Here is a 19,415-nt window from a genome sequence, read left to right on the forward strand (position 1 = left end):
TTAATGTGTTCCATTATCCCAACTCTATCGTAGCTGACATTTGATCTGCATGAAAGGTGTGTCTACCTTGTTGTACAAAGCACAGATGTGCAAGGCAGTGTTTCCAGAGGCATTCTGGGAGGAAGAATCTGCCCCATAGAAGAGGAGGTGCTCCAGATGCTGAGAGTTACCATGCTGACAGGCCTGAGAGAGGATGAACAGGAAAGAGAGGGGGAGAGGTACACATGGAAAATACAAATAGTTTGTGAAGGAGGGAAAAATAAAATGTAGCAAAGAGTAACAAAAAGGAAGGATGTATGTGGTTGTTTGAGAACAAATAGGCAGAGAAGCAAACAAGGATGAAGAACAGGCAGTGACAAAGAGAGAGGAACAAGGTGACAGTTATTACGTGACACCACATTTAATTAACACCACCTCCAAACTCAGAGGGCGAGAAAACAGAGCGAGAACAAAAGTGACAACAATGGTACAACCATCATCAAATGGACACACACACACACAGCAACATCTTACAGTGGAAATCAAAACTGGATACTTGTTATGATTATTAAAATGTATGTTCATGTATCATTTATGCCGTGGCCATATGCAATACTCCTATCAGAGTGGCTGGGAGCTCCCCATTGCAATCACACATCAGGACACTTTGAACTTATTTTAAGTCAATAACTGGATGTAATGGATCAATATGTGGGGAACAAATATGAAACTCCAGCTAATCATAGCAAGACTGCTTCTGTTTAATGGTGTATTATTTGGCATTGTAAGAAAAACATTTATAAGAAAACATCTCATCGATTATTTTCTTTCCTAGAGAAACCTCAAAGTGCAATATCACTGGGCTTTACTGGTTGCTTCAGTGTTACATACAGTTTATCCAAATGAAACTGAAAAAGCTCAACTCAAAAAGGCTTAAATTATCAATGTCAATGCTAAACGTATGAGTCAAATCCCACTCAACACACCACGCAGAGACAGAATAAGATGGAGGCCACGAGTGGCGAGGAGAGCTGAAGAGACAGACGCTGATGAAGTGTGGGGGATCATACTGAGAGGAAGAGGCCGATACCTTGATTTGTCCTGTCCACTTCACTGCTGCAATATGAGGCCACAGAAGCAAGGCGGGTGGGATGAAGGGTGAAAGGGGTCCGAGATAAATGAAGAGAGGTGTAGTGTTTCATGGCATGAATGTGTTTTGACACAGAGGCTGTACATACACAGACACTGGAACACAGAGTACACGGGTACATTACAAATAGGCTACATGCACACTTGTGCAATACAAACAACGGAAACTGAAAACCCAAACACCCCAAGGCACTTTTCTTTTCGGTGCTTTCAAATCACAAGCCCCAAATAGACACCAATTAGGCCCCTGACTGCATTAGATTTAAAGGTTTTGCCTCAAGCGTCCTCTCACAAAAGTTTTACTGTTAATTTAGTTTAGAATGAACTGTACACACAGCAAGAACAACATTAAACCTGATTAAATACGTTCTGTATTTCCATTCATATTCTCTTAAATTGATTTAGAAAATCCCTTTTTAAAGACGCCAAACAATGCACACCTGATGTGTCTCGTCCCAGCCGTTCTCGTCCCTGATGCCTAGTTTGGCGTGGTGGTAAAGCAGTGTTTCGCAGCAGGAGGTGTCGCCCCCTGTCAGCACAGTGTGGTAGAGCGGCGTCAGCCCTCGCCGGTCCTTATAGTCCGGAGACGCACCCAGAGACAGCAGGACCTGCAGAAAGACAGCAGAGGAGGTCAACCTCCTGCTGTTCTCCAAAGCTGGCAGCAATGATAACAATAAGGCAGAATAGCAAAGTATGCAAGCATTACAATGCAATAAAATAATGATGACTTTTATGAGCTCACATTATAAAAAAAATAAAAAGGCATCATGGAAAAATATTTTACGGTGGTTTCCAACTTCAAGCTGAAGAATATTCATGAAATATTTAATCAGAAAGGGAACACATAGCCGGGGGTTCAGAGGGGTCATGTAGCTCCTCAGGCTAGACAGCATTAAGTATTAAATCACAGTCTGCAGTAAATCTTTAAAGCTGTTTCTTTCCTTTGTGGAAAACATGGACTGGCAATATAACAAATGCAATTATCTCCCTCTGAATGAGTTTTCCCTCTACAGGTGTCTGTCTTCTTGACGATATGGGAGCTAAAGTTCTGGACAAACTCCTAAAATGCAAATGTGCTACACACCTTTAAACCAGGCAATCTGAATTTGAATGTCCTTTTTTTTCTCTTTGGCTGAGTAGAATAATATAGTTTGGTTGGGTGTTGATTGCTGCTTGGGAGGGAGGGTCTGTATATTCTGTCTTCAGCTTGTTTGCTTGTACAGTAACACAAATGGAGATAATACTGCATGGGTTTCAGGGCAAGTATTCATCTTGCAGCTACTTACGCTGGTGTAGTTTTTTTTTGCCTTTTCTAGCATGACAATGACAACTCATTACCTGTAAACACCATTTTTTATAAAAGGAAAACGATGTGTGCATGTTTACCAGAAGGGCTGTATGGCGGTGGCCTCGCACAGCTTTGTGTACGGGTGTGAGTCCATCTTTGGCGCGGAAGTCAATGTGAGCGCCTCCATCCACCAGGACCCGGATAGTCTCACCTCCACCCGGCTCACACTGCACCGCCAAGGAAAGAGCAGTCTCTGGCGGACACACACACACACACGCACACACACACAGATTCAAATAGAGTTTTTAATGGTCAGAAGGATTGGTTTGGAAGTCAAACCATTTGGACGACACTGGCCCAGATTGTTTGCTCCCAGGGGGTCGCTTGTATACAGTTCTACTGTTTGCCCTCAAACTCTTCTTCTACCTGCTTTGAGGTTATACTCTTGAACCCCTGCAGCTTTGACCTTGCAGGTTAGACAAAAAAAACATATTAAATGTCACAAAAAACAACTTTATAGCCACAAATTAGAGACCCGGGGCATTTAGACGGTGTATGGCAAATTGTGATAATAAGGGAGTTTCTGGGCAGAAGAGAAATGCTCGCCATCCAATCACCGAAAAATGTAATTCTTGCGGATATCTCCAAATATCAGACGTTTTTTATTGCGTTACAGCATGGATTTAAACACAAATTGCTGCAACAATTTAGGAGAATCCCAGTTCTGACAGAAAGTATAAAGAAGACTCACTCCATGCAAACATCATCACCTATAAAGGTGGACATTAGGAATTAGATCTTACTATTAATCATTTCCAGGTTACACAACACACCCTGAGACAATTTAGCCAACTGTAAAGTTTCCCGCAATTGTTCAAATTCACCCCTGCTAAAATGTAATGCAAAATACAAGCTTCTCTACGAATGTACCTGTGAAAAAATGTTTTCCCACTGATGCTTGCCACACTTTGCCAATTATGCTGGCATCAAATAAAGCAGCAAAGAAGCTCAATAAGATTATTTCCAAATGAAACCAATGCTGTGTCACAACACTTTTAACCTCACTAAACACAGTTGAACTTGAAAAGGGTTCAATAGCACGAAGAAGAATACAAGCATTGAAAGTGTTCCCAGTAAAAAACAGGCTGCCATGGCGACAGGAGAGTTGTTGGCAAAGAGGGAAACGACTGAGGGCTTTTATCCTCAAACAGCTTCTGTGGAGCTCAGGTACAAACAATTTGGGGGAATGTTTTGACTGCACCTCCTCTGAAGTTGCCATGTCGGGACGACTCGGGGAATGCCCATTAAACAGTTCCCTTGGCAGAGATGGAAGTGAGCGCCTGCTGACAGCAGCCACTCTGAATATTGTGGAGTCATTTTATGTCATTTTATGTCCTATTAAAAGGCACTCAGTGGGAGGCTGGGTGGAAAAGCAGGAAGAAACGTGTCAGTGACAGGCAGGTCAAATGAAAAAAAAGGGTCTCCAGCTGTCTTTTGAGCGAATAAATAATAGTTCATGGACTAACTGTCAGAACACCTTGACACAGCCTCACAGACAAGAAAGTAGGAAACCATGTGAAGCTGTGACATTTTGATTGAACAGCTATTTTAAACATGTAGACTGAGTGAGTTTTACACTAAACCTGAGCTGTTTTAATTAAAGGTTGTTGCAGAATAATTCAAAATTAAATGTATTGATTTAAAATGATCAATTCATTTTCTACCCTTCAAAATCAAACCCTGATATCCAAAGCAATAACCACCTCAAGTATCATTTTCAGGTGTAAAGTGTGTATGCGGAGTCTTTCCCACGTGATGAGTGGGTTCATCGGAGCTCTCTGTTGCCCCCCGGTGTTCTGAAGTGGAAGTGTGTCTCACACCCATGATGGCAGGCTGTGTTTTGTGTTGTGACACGTTGCTCCCACAGCGGCTGGAGCCACACAGAGCAGCACACCCAGACTGTAAATGAGCCGTCTGCTGCGCCCCCTAAGCACCAACAGGATCCGAGAAAAGACACCAAATTGCAAACAGCACTGGCCCAGATCCTTGACAAAGTGTGAGACCAACATACTGCAGAGCTGAGGGCAGAAAACGGAGGGAGAGAAAGGAGGAGACAAAGCTGCTGGCCACCAGCAATATGTGGGTGTTTAGATGTATGTATGGATAAAAAGAGCTGTAGCAAGGGAAATCAGCATCAACGTCAACCCTCTTTCATCATTCTTGTTTTAAGCCATTTTAACTTTCAATTGACTGCAATACAATCGTCTGTAATTGTCATGTATGGATGGATAGATAGATGATAGACAGTAGGAAAGTGAGGCACTTCATACCGCCGGTGTCAGCATCCTGGTAGTTGGGATCGAGACCTTTGTCTAAGAACTTGGTCATCTTGTCCACAGCGCTGGTTTGAATATAATCCATGAATTTCTTCAGGCTAGCCTGCATGCGGAGATAAACGTGCTGCTGTATTATAGGGAACTCCTTTTAATATTGTATGTGCAAGCAAGGTACAGTGCAGTAGATCACATTAAAGCGTTGTACAGTATAGATTCATTAACAAAGGGAAAAGATACACGTGCACAGATAGACTGACATGCATACTGTATTGATTTAAATGGACTCGTTTATATGGTTTAAAATGCAGTTGAAACCCTTCAGAGATCCTACTTCAGGACAGATGGGTTGCATACCTTAGTGTGCAGTTTGGCCAGTTGCTTCTCATCCAGATTGGTCTGTTTGTACACCCTGGTTTTGTATCGAAACTAAACTCGAGAGAGGAGAAGGGAAAGGAAACAGAGAGTTAATCCTAACACAGAGGGCATTTGTCCTTAATTCTGATTTTCTCCTTTTGGCCTAGATCCACAAAATGGGGTCTGCAGATTTATTGTACAGAGAAGCTTTATGTGGTTCGCTATACAAACCCCCTCTTCTACTTCACTGTAGACAAGAACTGTGAGAGAAATGGTCTCGCTTTACAGCAGTTTAAAGGCGCTTTAAAGCCTCCACTGGGTCATAATGTAGCATGAAAGAAGATGACTATACAGACTGGATAAGAGATTAGCAGCAGTTTGCAGCAGTTGCACTAAACAGAGCAGTAAAGCTGAACAGTTCCGTGACATTCCTCTAAGAAACGTGCATGAAACTTAATTCATAAACCAGGGTTTTTATCAGCTTAGATGACACGCGGAACATTTACAGTATGTCGTCTCGCTGCCTTAAAATAATGCAGTTTTTTACTTCAGCCATCCAGGATCCTTCAAAATACGAAAAGATGGAGAGTAAACCTTGGTCACATGATGGGATGCACAAAGTTGAACCAGATCTACTGATAATGCTGTAAAACTGTATATACAAGACTGGAATAGTACCTCTAAATATGGTACCCCTTTCTCAAAGGACTGTGGGTACTCTCGGAGCAGCCTCTCCTCCTCCAGGAACATGGCATCATGGCCGTCCGTGGCGGGCTGGAACAGACCATAGTTCAGGACGTCCCGCAGAGATTCGGTCAGGGAGCACAGTACCTGCTGCTTGGCCTTCCACACCGTGGCATCTGGGTTGAACCGCAAACATTTCTACAGGAAAGACAGAAGGAGCTCAGCTTTAAGTTCAGAGAGCATTGGTTGACTGGGATACTCTAAATGTATAAAGGAATGATTCAAGGAATACAAACTCTTGCAACCACAAGGGCTATTTGAATAATCCTGGTGTTATAATAAAGGCAACCCATGTGAGCTTTTGTTCAGATGTGTAAATATTAGTATATATGTTTCTGGTTAAGAGTAAATAAAGATTGAAACACAGCAAAAATAGAAGTTTCAGGTCCGCCTAAAAAAAGCACTTTCAGGATGATTATCTCTTTGAAATGATGCCTCACTAAGGTCTAAAGCTCTCCCAAATCATAGCACAATATGTGAACAGTCTCTCTGCAAAGTTTGAGTGAAGCAGAACAACGTTAGAGAGGGTTTAGGACAGAGAGAATTCAGGCGAGGTCTCCAAAATCTGTGCCATCTGTGCCGTTTGAATTTTCTCATGTACCAAACCTTATATTTCCCTTGTATATTACTTATGGTGTTCAATACACTTATATCAGTGTGGATTAACTGGGGAAAATGCGTTTTTCTTCTTCTAATCAACAAAGGTAGGCAGCATTTGCTGACTGTAAAGCGATAAAGTGATTCATGTTGCTGTGTTCTTTGGTTCATATCTCAGTGATGCTTTGGAGCAGATTTGGAATCTGTGTGGAATTGTCTTGCTTTTTGCAATCTTTTTTCTTTTCTGATAGCACCGAGCACCGGTTGCTAGTTCCGGAAACATGCTGAGTGGGCTGACTCGTGACAAAATTATGATTATGATATTTTAATAATTATTTTAGTTGGTGTTTGAGTTGTGTTGAAATGGCTGACTAATTATTGTAGCCCAGGTTCTCTTGTTTAATTTGATGTGTAGCATCAATATATTTGCTCATGATTATTGTAATGTTTTACACAGTTTAACTATCATGTGTCAAATTCAACCTATATAGGGGGCGCGGGGCTTAAAAGTTTACATGTTACAACTATGAAAAGACAGCAAAAGCAAAGTCAACGACAAGTATTAAATAATTAAAAGCAATCAGTGAGACTGAGTTTTAAGAACTGATCTTAAGGACGATGAAGATGCAGAAGCCAGACTAGAGGCCATAATAGAAACAACCTGAAGAAACAGCTGTTAGGAAGCAGAACTTAAAGGGAAAGGAAAGGACACAAAATTGTGGAAAATCCACAATTATTCCGAAAGTACATGTAGTGTTTAAACTGAGCCCTGTCTCATGACCTCTGTGTCTCATCTGTGGATTAAAAAGGAGCTGTCACCAATTGATTAGAATATCCGATAGAGAACCTTTAAGTAAAACATCTGACTAGTTCTTCCACCACTTGTTTCATTTGAATGATTGGTAGAAGCATGACTGGGTTAAACTAAAACAAACACTGACTGTTCCCGATAAGTCTGGGAAAAAAAGATTATACATCGTGTGCATCAGTACGATCTTTCTTAAGTCCTGTCCCATGAATCACTTTGTGACCAAAGTTTATCTTTGCACTCCTTGTAGAGGTCTCGACTGTCCCAGAGACAACCCCGTGGCTCGAACCTTTATGACTGCAGTTCCTCCTGTGAGCCAGCAGGGGGAGACAGCCTCGGAGTAAAGTTGGTGATTCCCAGGGTCCACAGTCTGCATAAAGGACTTGAATGGCAATTTGGTGCAGCTGTAAATGTCTCCGCTGGGGTCGTGAATGGCCAAATGCTCAACAGCTCAGAGGCTCAGTCAACAAAGTGGGACGTTACTGACAGAAGGTTTTTGGCACCTCTTTCCTACTCCTCCCTCCCTCCCTCCTCATCTCTCTTCCTCTCATTGCCCAGAGTGGAGTCGGGTTATTCTCTGACCTTGAGGCAACAGCAGGATGATTGGCCGATGCAGAGGACAGCCGGCTGCCTCTTACTGCATTACTGCACCGGCTCTTCTCTCCCAGAACATTCGCTCTCTCTTAATATTTTTCATGCAAACACATAATAGACACACGTGTGTGTGTGCGTGTGTGCGTGCGTGTGTGTGCGTGTGTGCACAATGAAGAGATAAAAAAACCTGCATTGTTGTTTTTTTTGCAGAGGAGTAACATAACATTTTCTCCCTCTATTTTATTCAGTGTCTCCATTCGCGCACAGCCAACCCGGTTACCAAGGCAACCGGTTCATTAGTGGAGCAAGCAGCTTGTTGCCATAGAGACATTCCTGTGTTCCCTAGGAGATGGGGTACTGGAAGGGTGTGCATGTGTTTGTGTATGAGTGTTCATCAGTTTGAATGGACGTGTGTGTGTGTGTGTGTGTGTGTGTGTGTGTGTGTGTGTGTGTGTGTGTGTGTGTGTGTGTGTGTGTGTGTGTGTGTGTGTGTGTGTGTGTGTGTGTGTGTGGTGAAATACAGTGGAGTAAAAGGGAGGCAAATGTCTAAGACTTTGACTATGACAGCAAAAGAGGATGAAAAGGTGTGTCTGTCTGTTGGTATTAGATTATGTTTCACAACAACACACACACACACAGACGCACACACTAGCCTACACACTGCACTTACAGTCCCCATAAAGGATGCAGGCAAACGATCTAAAATTAATCACAATCACAGCAGGACAGAAAGAAGGTTAAGGATTCAGTTATCGTGCGTTCCCACACTCAACCTGAGCAATCATCAACACTGATAATTATCACAAAATAATTGAGATTTAAATTTGTGTAATGACTTTGCTTTCGTTTTATAAGAAGCTTCAGGTAGTTGGAGGTTTTACTGAGGCAGCCATGCTTATTGATCTGTATACCTCCAGGAATATGATTGATCCTACAGCTTCTAACCGGCCAGCCAATTAGGGCTCATCGCAGATTCATCCCTACAAGGTTCTTCAGAATGCTTCATGGTTCTGGCCAGTTTTCCCAGTTTCACCCTGTTTTCCTACTAGTAATGCAATAGTATAAACTATGCTTTATTAAAAATCAAGCCTATAGTCACATACAGCCTCGCAACTTGTTCTAAACCTCAAATGTTGCACAATAGTTGAGTGTTTGTGGTGCTTTCTACTGTTCAGAGAGTTTAGTAAGTCTAAATTAATATCAGTTTATGTTGTCTCTGTACAATGACAATATTGTTCCAGTAACTAAATATAAAAGCACAAACGCAGAATGTGTTTTTAACTTTAAATTCAAGCTTGTTCGTGCTCATATTCTGGCTGATCAGGGCTTAGTTGCAAAGTTACAAAAAGGCCCAAGTAAAAGTTCTCCATTCACAATCCTAGGTAATATATTATATGCATATATTATTAGCCTATTATAGAATATTATGCGATTTCTTTCACGTTTTTCTAGCATTTCCTTTTCATGTAAAATATTGTATATATTCAGCTTCTCCATCTGATCATTTGTGATGCAAATACACAATATATATTCAATTAGACCTTCTATTTATTTCAGTGTGTTTATCATCATAACATCATGCGTCATCATATTTTTGTTTTGTCTAACTGCTACTAAGTTGAGTTGATGATGCACATGCACACGTGGCAAAGGAAGTCTGGATAAGGTGTTACATTCCACAATATTCAATTCACGTATAATGAACAGATAAATATGTTGTAAAAAATCCTTAATTGTAGGCTTTTATGAGGACACAGCTTAAAGTCTCCAGTTAACTTGTAAACTCTAACAGAAACGGTTGTCTCCCTGTTGGAATTCTGCTATTGGAATATTGATTCTGACAATTAAATAACCAATCAACAAAACATACTGGTAACAGTTTTAATTTATTGTTAATAGCTTGCTAACTCATCTGGATGGCATGGATGAAAAACGCCAACACAAGCATATTTCTGTTGACGTCGGTTGTAAAAGGGTCTGTTAAACAAAAGGAAGACAAACACTAATGCTACAGCTTTTATATTATAAATCTCTAAATTAATTCCAGTACATTAATGCAGCTTTATACCCTTCTGTTTCTCTTGTGGTTGTATTATTATGCAGACCAAAATTCTCAGTCTTGTCTCCTGAAGCTGTGATCACACTTTCCCACTCACATACACCCACTCACTCTGTCCATGCTGCTCTTCATCTTCCCTGCCTATCTCTCTCTCTATCATATTCTCCCCCCTCTCTCTCTCTCTCTCTCTCTCTCTCTCTCTCTCTCTCTCTCTCTCTCTCTCTCTCTGGAACAGCTCTGTCACTTATATGCAGAAATAAGAGTCGCTCCCGTCTCTCTCTATCTCTGTCCCTCTGGTCTTTTCCTGCAGGGCAAGTGCAGTGGGACTAGAAGCCTTTAATGAGATCTATGGGGAAATAATAACCCCCCACTAAACACACATACACACACGTCCGCCATGTCACCATTTAAGTCCACTTCCTCTCCATATCTCACTCTCTTCCTCGCTTTTAAACAACCCCTACAGCAGTTCAAGAAAGCAAATTAATTTCTTTAAAGCAGTCCTGTCATCCCCACTCTGCAGTGTTCTCGCTCCATTGTCTTTCTCTCACTTTCACTCACTCATGCTGCACTCCCTCCTCTCCTCCCCCCCATACTTTCCTCTCTATTATCTCTGCCCCTCTGTTCACCTTGGAGCTCACCCTGTCATTAACATACAACCTCTTCACAGTTGAGAGGCATGGTGGACACCATCTCGGAGTCTGAAAATATCACGTATCTTAAGCAGGCGCTGATAAATGTTTGTCTGTGTGAGTGTGTGTGTGTGTGTGTGTGTGTGTGTGTGTGTGTGTGTGTGTGTGTGTGTGTGTGTGTGTGTGTGAGTGTGTGTTTCCAAACTGTTTGTGAGAGCAATTCCTGCCTGAGGGGCTGCTGCTTATACTTCAGAGTTTGCACGAATCAAACTGTGGAGAAAACATAATTTGTTCCATGCTGTTTAATGCGCTCGGCACGCAAACGCCAACTTGACTGCATATATGCAAGTTTGACAATCTAATAAACCTTCAAACAAAACTGCCTCGACATCCTGCTGTGGCAGGATCATATCAACCTCTTGTGAAACACATATCTGACTGTCACTGAGTGCACAGTTAATGGACCAGTGCCTTTTTCATCAGCCACCAGTGGAAGAGGAAGGATCAGTGAGGAGCATGCAGATCCACTAACAGAGCTAATTCAGAGAAGTCAAATCATCACCTGCAAAGTAACTATGGCTGTCAAATAAATATTGTGGCGTTAAAAAGTACAATATTTCCCTTTGAAATATTTTGGAGAAGTATAAAGTGACATAAAATGGAAATACTAGTACAAGTACCTCTAAATTGTAAGTTAGCACAGCATTTTAGTGAAGAGACTTGGCTAATTTCCATCACTGAGTTTAACAGTAAAACATACTTCACATGCCTTTTGGTAGTTCAGTCTAACAATGAATCATTCAAGCACCGACTGAAATGACTCATACGTGAATCACTGAGTTAGTGATGTGTTTAAAACTACAGTTTAAGGGTGATATTGCAATGCAAAACGGGTCCCTGCATTAATACAGTCATGCAAAATGCTGTAAAAAAAACTGTAATATGTCACATACAAACAGTTTGTGACCAAATGAAGCTCCATTTCTAGATGTCGTTTGACCTGCAAATCATCAAAAGGTGCCTCCTGGGTACACTGAGGGGTTGTACAATGAGTTTTCTTCAACACAGTTTCGGTTTGCCAGATGTTCCCCGACCTTCAGCAGATAAAATGGGACAAGACATCAACTTTGCAAAATAACTTTCTACATATCACCCCGATCTGTCTCTGTCTCCGGCATAAGACGATAGAATCCATCCAACCACATTTGAGCTTGACCTAAAAAGACTGACTACTAAACCCTGGATTCATTCCACATGTAGCAATGGCCCAATTCTCCTCTTGACAAATGTAGCAGACTGGTAGTACAAACAGATCAGTAGCGGTCTCTGTCAGTGCACCAGCAGTGCCATCTTGATTGACAGTACCTTGAGAGAGGTCGCCCCAGTAGGCGTGTACGGATTTGTTCAGCGAGTTTTAAAGCAGCAAAGGCGCGAACAGCTGATCCACTAAAGGCCCTGTTAGAACATCCATGGCCCGCCACTGGGTAAAGCCCACCAGATGCTTCCTCTGAGGGCTCCGTGGAAACGTTTCAGGAGAGATTAACAAACACTGACCTCTTGTCAAAGGTCAGAGGGCATTTGTCATGTCCAAACATATTCTGCAATACGCATAAAACGTAATGAATGCAGTAAAGATAGCAAATCTGCTCAATAACTGAAAAATATTGTCAAGAACTTTTGTCACAGAAACTGCAAGTTGTATTCTAATAACACAAATCATTTGGCTTACAGCCCAAAACATTTACTGCATATAGTATTTTCAAGAAAGTTACAAAAATAGTATTATTATAGTGAATAATAATAGGAATAATAGGTAATTATATCTACGTGCTTCTACTATAGAAGGACTGGCCGGCCAGGCACACACTGAGAACACTGTGGTGGTATGAAAACCATGAATATACAAGAAAACGGCTTTTGAGTAGCTGTTCATTGTAGTGACAATAGTGTTCGTCCAAAACGAATATAGCTGCTATAATATCATCTTTATTTCGAATAATGTTTTCAATATCAGTCCAAATATATAGTTAATGGTATGAATGTAGCCTGGTGAGCAGTAGTACGACTGGAACATTGACATAAATTGACATATCAAAGTCAATTTTCGATGGTAACTCTGTAATGAAAGGGCATCAAATTGGATCGTTTCAGGGATGCACAAGCCTTATTAGCAAACATCTGACATAGAGCTGTATAGCTATATATTCTGCCAACAAATATATAGATATATCACTAATTACCAGTGTTTGTGTGTTTACGTGTCATCTCAGCATTACTGCATGAGTCACTTACGTCACTCAAAATCCTCCCCCTTCTATTCATAACATTTGCATTTGCGTTCTCGAGTCACTCCCTCGTCTCATTACAACACAATTAACAATCAATTAGATTTTATTGAGGGTGAATTAGCTGACATGTAGAACAAACCTAATGTACTGGGAGTGTAACGTGATATTACCCAACACCAGAGAGTGAAGGAAGAGGAGGAGGATGAGGAGGAGGAAATGAACCAGTGGGGGAAAAAAAGATCAGAGGGTTTTTATTCTGAATGTTCGGGATGTGAATAAGAGACGGAGTGAAGAATGACCTGAAGAGGTTGAGTCAGGACAGAAGAGTGAGTGAGCGAGACAATAAAATGTCAGAGTGATGGTGGGTTATAACTCTCATGACCTTGCGGAGTAACAAAGTACGTACTGAGTCAGTACATCTTGGCATGAAGTCTTTAAGGTCATGTTTTAGTGCGTTCATATGTTAATATTTATCTCTGAGTGCGAGCGTAAGTAGTTACTCAACACACATGTGGACCATCATGGGAACATCATGGGAACATCATGGCCCTTCTTTGTAAAACATGTGTCCTCCAAGTCGGCCAGCTAGTCTAATTAATGTGATTGTCAATCTTGAGAATGAAGAGTATAGTTAAAAATGTTTAGAATTTACTTCAGTGTTATATTTGTATTTGATTTTGTTAAATGATCCTAAACAGCAGGGGTAGACCAGGAGGAAGTAGATTAGTTTGAGAAAGTTTGACAGATGTTACACATTTATTTTAAAGGTGTAATGTGTAAGATCAGGTCAGAATTTGTGTTAAAACAAAAGTATTTCTTCTCAAATTAATTTGGATTAATTTTGAGCAGAGCACAGATTAGAAGACACTTATTGTAAAACTGAAAATATTATCAATGTTAAGTTACAGGAAATCAACAAAAAATAGTGCTTTAAGTCATCTTAAAAAGTCAATATCAAGCAACCTAACAATTTCTGTACTCGCTATTCCAATTCCTATGTACTTCAATCTCATTCCACCTTTATTTATTTCTGTCTGCTTCACTTTATCCACCTGAATCTCTCTCTATCTAACTCTGTCTTTTTCAATCTACTTTTATCTCTTTCTCCTGCCTTTCCTCAGATACCTTGTTTCTACATCAATCTACTTTGATCTGCTTCTATCTGTGTCTACCTCCGTTTACCTTTATCGCTATCCTCGTCTTTGTGCTTTTATCTACTCTGCCTCAGCCTCTTTCTGCCTCCTCTTCCAAACACCCGTGTGTGTGTGTGTGTGTGTGTGTGTGTGTGTGTGTGTGTGTGTGTGTGTGTGTGTGTGTGTGTGTGTGTGTGTGTGTGTGCCCCATTCTATCTCTCCATGTCTTCATGTGACCATCAGGCGATATCTGAGTATTTGACCCCAGGCTTAAGTGAGCATTCTCATCCCAAGCAATCCCATTTATCCATCTTTTCACAATTAAACTTTGATGCCGATTTGTTTGAATAAATAGGGAGTGGTGAATTATTAATGTGGTTTTAAAAACACTGAATCAAGCACACTTGGGTATCCACACACACACACACACTGTTGAAAACACCCATGCATAGATCAATAATAAATCACACGGCAGCAAGAGGGAGGAAGAAGCATTGAGCGAGGCATTTATAGTGCACTGGGATGGTAAATATACAATATAGACACGCATACACACAGGCACTCACAGATGCATTTATTTCATTTGCAGTTTAATTCTTGCTGATGATGTATAAAGCCGACACATCACAGAAGCCCCGATCGCTTGATAGAGAAGAGAAAGAGGACGAACCGCTAATGTCTGTGGAAACCGGCCTCCTGTTTGTCGAACACAAAGGCAGTCTGGTTCAGCTTTAATCTGGCAATGAGCAAAGACGCACACTCTCTCCTCTATCCCCGTTCCTCCCTCCTCTTCCTCTTCGTCTGTTTTTCTTCTTCTTCTCTTCTGCACAAGAACACACACTTGGATGCAGCTTTAGCCCCTCGCATTCCTTTGCTTCTTCATAATTCAATTATCGGTACAATTGAGATGATTCACTTTAAGGGATCGCTCATCAGAAAAAGCACAGAGGAGGAAAAAATGACTGGGTGTCTGGCATCTAATGCCTAATTTCTCAAGAATGGGAGAATGGCGTACTGTGCATGGAGGCAGCTACGTCTCCAGCCCGTGAGGCCGATTACGACACACTTCTGATGGAAGTTTTTGCACTGATGTGATGTAAGACCGCATCAGAGAAATGGAGCGGGATGGCAGATCGGTCCATCATGATTCTGGACAGCTCTCTTAAAACCAGTCACACCGAAAAAGGGCTTTTCACGGCAGGCTTTATCGCACCATTTAGAAGCTCTTTGGCGACATTAAGCCGGAGGCAACGCTTCCCCCTATTTTAGCTTCCTCTCTTCAACTCAACTTCCCTCTCTTTGACTCTCTGAATCCTTTCAGTCTTCTGGTGGGGTTTTTTATTCAAATTATTGCCTGCATGTTCTCATTGTGATCGCTCTTGCATGGGTTTTTGGCTCCGTCTCTCCCTCTCTTTTTCTCTGGAGCTGGGTCACCTTGAAAGTCTCTCTCACCCTTTCAGATCTTTCACTCTGCTGTTGAGTATTTGCACTTTCCTCAGTTTTCTGCTGGTGATGCAGTGAGACCAAGAGAAAGAGACAAAGGAAGAGAATCTAATCGATGTAATACATCCAATCCTCTGAGATGTGCAGTGTTTCTGGAGCACTGCCCATTGCAGGATTTGACTGAACTGACCACACATGCTGTCATGGTCAGATTATGAAATGATGGGCCCCATGGCACAGACACAGAAATCCATCCACTCACCCAGTTCTCACCCCCACTCATCATGTGCAGGGTCACAGAAATGATGTCAAGCAGATGCCTCTGAGAACTTCAGGTATTTATTCACACAATTTATGTTAAGGAATAGTTCGATATTTAGGGACTTTTGTTGTCTCTCTTCACAGAGTTGGAATAGAGGATCGACATCACTCACATATCGCTATTGTAAATATGAAGCTACAGACAGCAGCAGGTAGCTTTGCTTAGCTCAAAGACTGGAGGCAGGAGGAAACAGCTGGCTGAGCTCTGCAGCCAAGACACATTCCAGGACATAACCCCCCGTAAAACAGAGAATTATTGTTTTTATACTTTTAAACGAACAAGAAATAATGTGTGAGTTAATAAGTTTCAGCTTGTGTAACTTTGGTAGAGAATATGGTTCCCCCTGTTTTCACTCTCTGTGCTAAACAAGGCTTGGCCGGATGCTGATTTTGGCCTTAAAACCTTCTAATCTTACTCAGAGAGTGCAAAAAAGTCCCCAAATGTTAAAGACCTCATAAACTGATGTGAATTTCGATGCATACATGTTGATAATGAAAAACAGAAAAAACTGGACTAAAAAAACTAAACATTCCTGTAAAGTATACAGGAATGTATGCACCAATATGAAATACAACAAGCTTTCATTCTTTGAGTGGTGAAATTGATAATAAAGTGTTAATAAAAAAAAAAAGTGTGTTTAACTAATGGGACGTGGCCCGCTGTGTTTGTGAACATATCAGTCGCTGCCGTGATGTGTGTGAAGTGTGCGGTGACAGCACTGACCGTTTGCTTTATGTCTGGGATGCCGATGCGGAACACCATCATAGCAACGTGGGTGTCCTCAGATGACCCTGTGCCGGTGCTGCGCTCCTTCAGCCTCCTTTGCTGCTGCTGCGGCGGCTGCTGTACGTGATTGGCTGGCTGTTGGTGCGTAGGTCCCGGATTGGCCGAATAGGGGTTTGTGGCGTGTCCCGGGTTCCCTGACCGATTCGGTCTGTCCCCGGCGGGTCTTCCGGCCAGTTTACCTGGCTGCCTGTGTCCCTCGCCCCTGCCCACCCGCGACAGGCCACCTCGCCTGACCTCCTCCACCATCTCCTCCTCATCGTCTTCCTCCTCCTCTTCCAGCTCGCCGTTCTCCTCCTCCTCCTGGCCCTCGTGACGCTCATCTTCTTCCATTTCCTCCTCCTCCTCTTCCTCCTCCTCCTCCTCGTCCTCTGCCCCTGGATAGAGATGTCGATTATTTCCCAGCATCCTTTGTTGCTCCTCGTCGCTGGACAGGGGGCTGAACGGCATCGTCATGGCGACAGAGAGGGCGGCACTTGTGGCAACACCATCATTCCAAGAGAGACACTGCAACGAGGGGAGAAGAGGAAAGACGTGATGAAAACAGAGACAAAGACAAACTACAGAAGAAGTTTGTACAAAGTTTCTTTCCCAGCTGCATCCAGGCCTCCATCACTCTGACAAACTCTGGTTTCTGGAGCAGACATACACTCCTTCCAACCCTCAATGCACGATGACATACTATTCACACCTCATGGATAAATTAACTCACTTATGCTGTTAATTTCCAGCTTGCAGGCTCTCGCTACTCATTCAGACATCCTGCTGCACTGTTACACTCAAGATTTGCCTGCAGATGACTGAACCTTCAGACGCTTGAAACGTATCAGTATTTCACTGTGAGCGATAGCACTATGGCGGGTAACATTATACTATATTGGAATATGCTCATACAGAAAGCACTGCTGTGACACGTACTGCGTTAGAGGGAACTACTGCACAAGTTAGCACTTTGTATTAACTGTAAAGAAGAATTATAGAGGTCTATTCACATCATAACCTTGAGAATTAAACCTTTGAAAGAGAAAGGAGATATAAAAGACGTTGATGTTCAATTTTTTGTCGTTGTAGCAGGGCGACCCCATGATAATGACATCAACTGGTCTTTCTTTTCATCTTGTACATCCACAATTTGAAGCAATTACTGGGTGGGTATTTTGTATTGTCGGTTGTAATCAACAAAGATGTCAGATTTAAGTCTCGTTACACTGAAGCTGCAGAGACTGTTTTAGTTAATTTAAAGCTGTGTGAGAAATCCAACATCCACCTCAGTAAACGAATATATTGGTGGAACTCTAAACGGCAACTATTCATCACTGCACATCTTATAGACATTTGAAATGGACAACACCTCTTTATGTGATAAACTATACACTCGTACTCTTGCCATCACCCCTGAGAGAGCCGAGAAGCCACTTCAGAGCATCGGAGATGCAGCGCAGTATTCAAGTACAAGCTGAGCAAGGTAACAGATCTGTCCCTGGTGGCTCCTGGTTGGCTCTGTGCGCAGTTTCAGGATTTTCAGCACCACTACATTGTGGACAGCTCCACACAGAACCAAACAGCAGGATGTTAAACATAAGCTTCAGAGGACTGACCAATCAGCAGAGAGATTTGAAGAATACCCCAAATAAACACCTGATCTGAAAGTAACCAAGTTAAGCTTAAGTACAATTTTTTTGTTCTACTGACAGAAAATATGTATTTTTTAGATAGATTTAGATAAATAAAAGCATTTGAAGGCTGATTGAAACAGTGTTCGGTGAAAAAAAAAATATTGTACAAAACAAAATTTCAAATGACAATATTTCATCTAAACATTCATCTGGAATAAAATAAACGGTACCAAGTTGTTGTTTGTTTTCATCTTTATAAGTACAGAATAATGAGGCTACATGAGTTGAGTTTGTGTGTGTTGCTTGTGATGAGGCAGCTGACAGACACAGGGAATCAAAGCCATGTTGTGAAGGGGAAAAAAGTGTCTCCTCATGAGATAAAACTACCAGCTGTCCAGCTCGACAAGAAACAGGAAGGAAGAATAAGAAATGAAGAAGCGCCACAAGAAAATGAAAAGGAAAGGGTGGACAACAGGACCTAGCATGTGGCAAGCAATGCTCCTTTTATGTCTCAGATCTTATTCATGGGAGTCAGGGGAGATTTGTACAACTTTCTATGATGCAACCATCAGGTATTATTGATTTGATGCCAGTTTCATGCATCTAAAGTTTGTGCCGTGTGGAGGCAATACCTAAAATAAATAAAACTGCTTTACAGAAATTGAAATTCTTGCCACAATCCTTCACTCGAGCCTGAATGTGAAGCAAGTTGTTCAATTTGAGTTTTTTTTAAAGATTATATGTCAGTCGCCTCTCTCTTTCAATTCCTCTACTTCTCCTCACTTCTCACACAAACACACTGAGTACAGTTGTGACAAATACTGAATCTCTGGCAGCGATTCAGTCTCCAACTTTTGAAAGCATATAGCCGGCAATCTTCTGTTCGCAGTTATGAGGAATGAGATGGCAGACGAGTGTGGAGCAAACTGTAGAAGTTTAACAGACATTCAGACTATCACTCACTAAAATAGACAAGAACCTGAGAGGAGACTTGTAACACTTGACAACCAAGGACAAAGAATTAATCATTGTTGATGCATTAGCCTTTTAAATATTATAAATATATAAATATGACTACTAAACATGCACTTTTGGGTTATTAAACCTTATTTTATGATCTTGTCCTGTGTTTTACATGTGAAATATGTATGTCTACTAACCACAGCCATACGATAAATGTAGTGGAGCAAACGATGCAGTATGTCAAGTATAAAGTTGATTGACATGGAAGTACCTAAAAATATATTACAGTATATGAGCATAACTCAGTATGAACTGGGCTCTTGTTAT

At 41.6% G+C, this 19,415-nt stretch overlaps 1 protein-coding gene across 1 annotated transcript in view; it reads right to left on the reverse strand.

Annotated features, from left to right (window-relative positions):
- shank1 (SH3 and multiple ankyrin repeat domains 1) overlaps positions 1–16,965 on the reverse strand; it is a gene marked incomplete at both ends in the record, with an annotated part of 44,131 nt that extends 27,166 nt beyond the window's left edge. The window contains 7 exons of the mRNA XM_079233095.1: positions 67–183; positions 1,569–1,736; positions 2,515–2,669; positions 4,747–4,855; positions 5,107–5,178; positions 5,785–5,988; positions 16,450–16,965. Coding sequence (XP_079089221.1) covers positions 67–183; positions 1,569–1,736; positions 2,515–2,669; positions 4,747–4,855; positions 5,107–5,178; positions 5,785–5,988; positions 16,450–16,965 — 1,341 coding nt within the window. The remainder of the gene's footprint in view (positions 1–66; positions 184–1,568; positions 1,737–2,514; positions 2,670–4,746; positions 4,856–5,106; positions 5,179–5,784; positions 5,989–16,449) is intronic.
- Between the last annotated feature and the right edge of the window lie 2,450 nt (positions 16,966–19,415).

Source organism: Taurulus bubalis, assembly GCF_910589615.1.
Source record: "Taurulus bubalis genome assembly, chromosome: 17".
Taxonomy (NCBI): Eukaryota; Metazoa; Chordata; class Actinopteri; order Perciformes; family Cottidae; genus Taurulus; species Taurulus bubalis.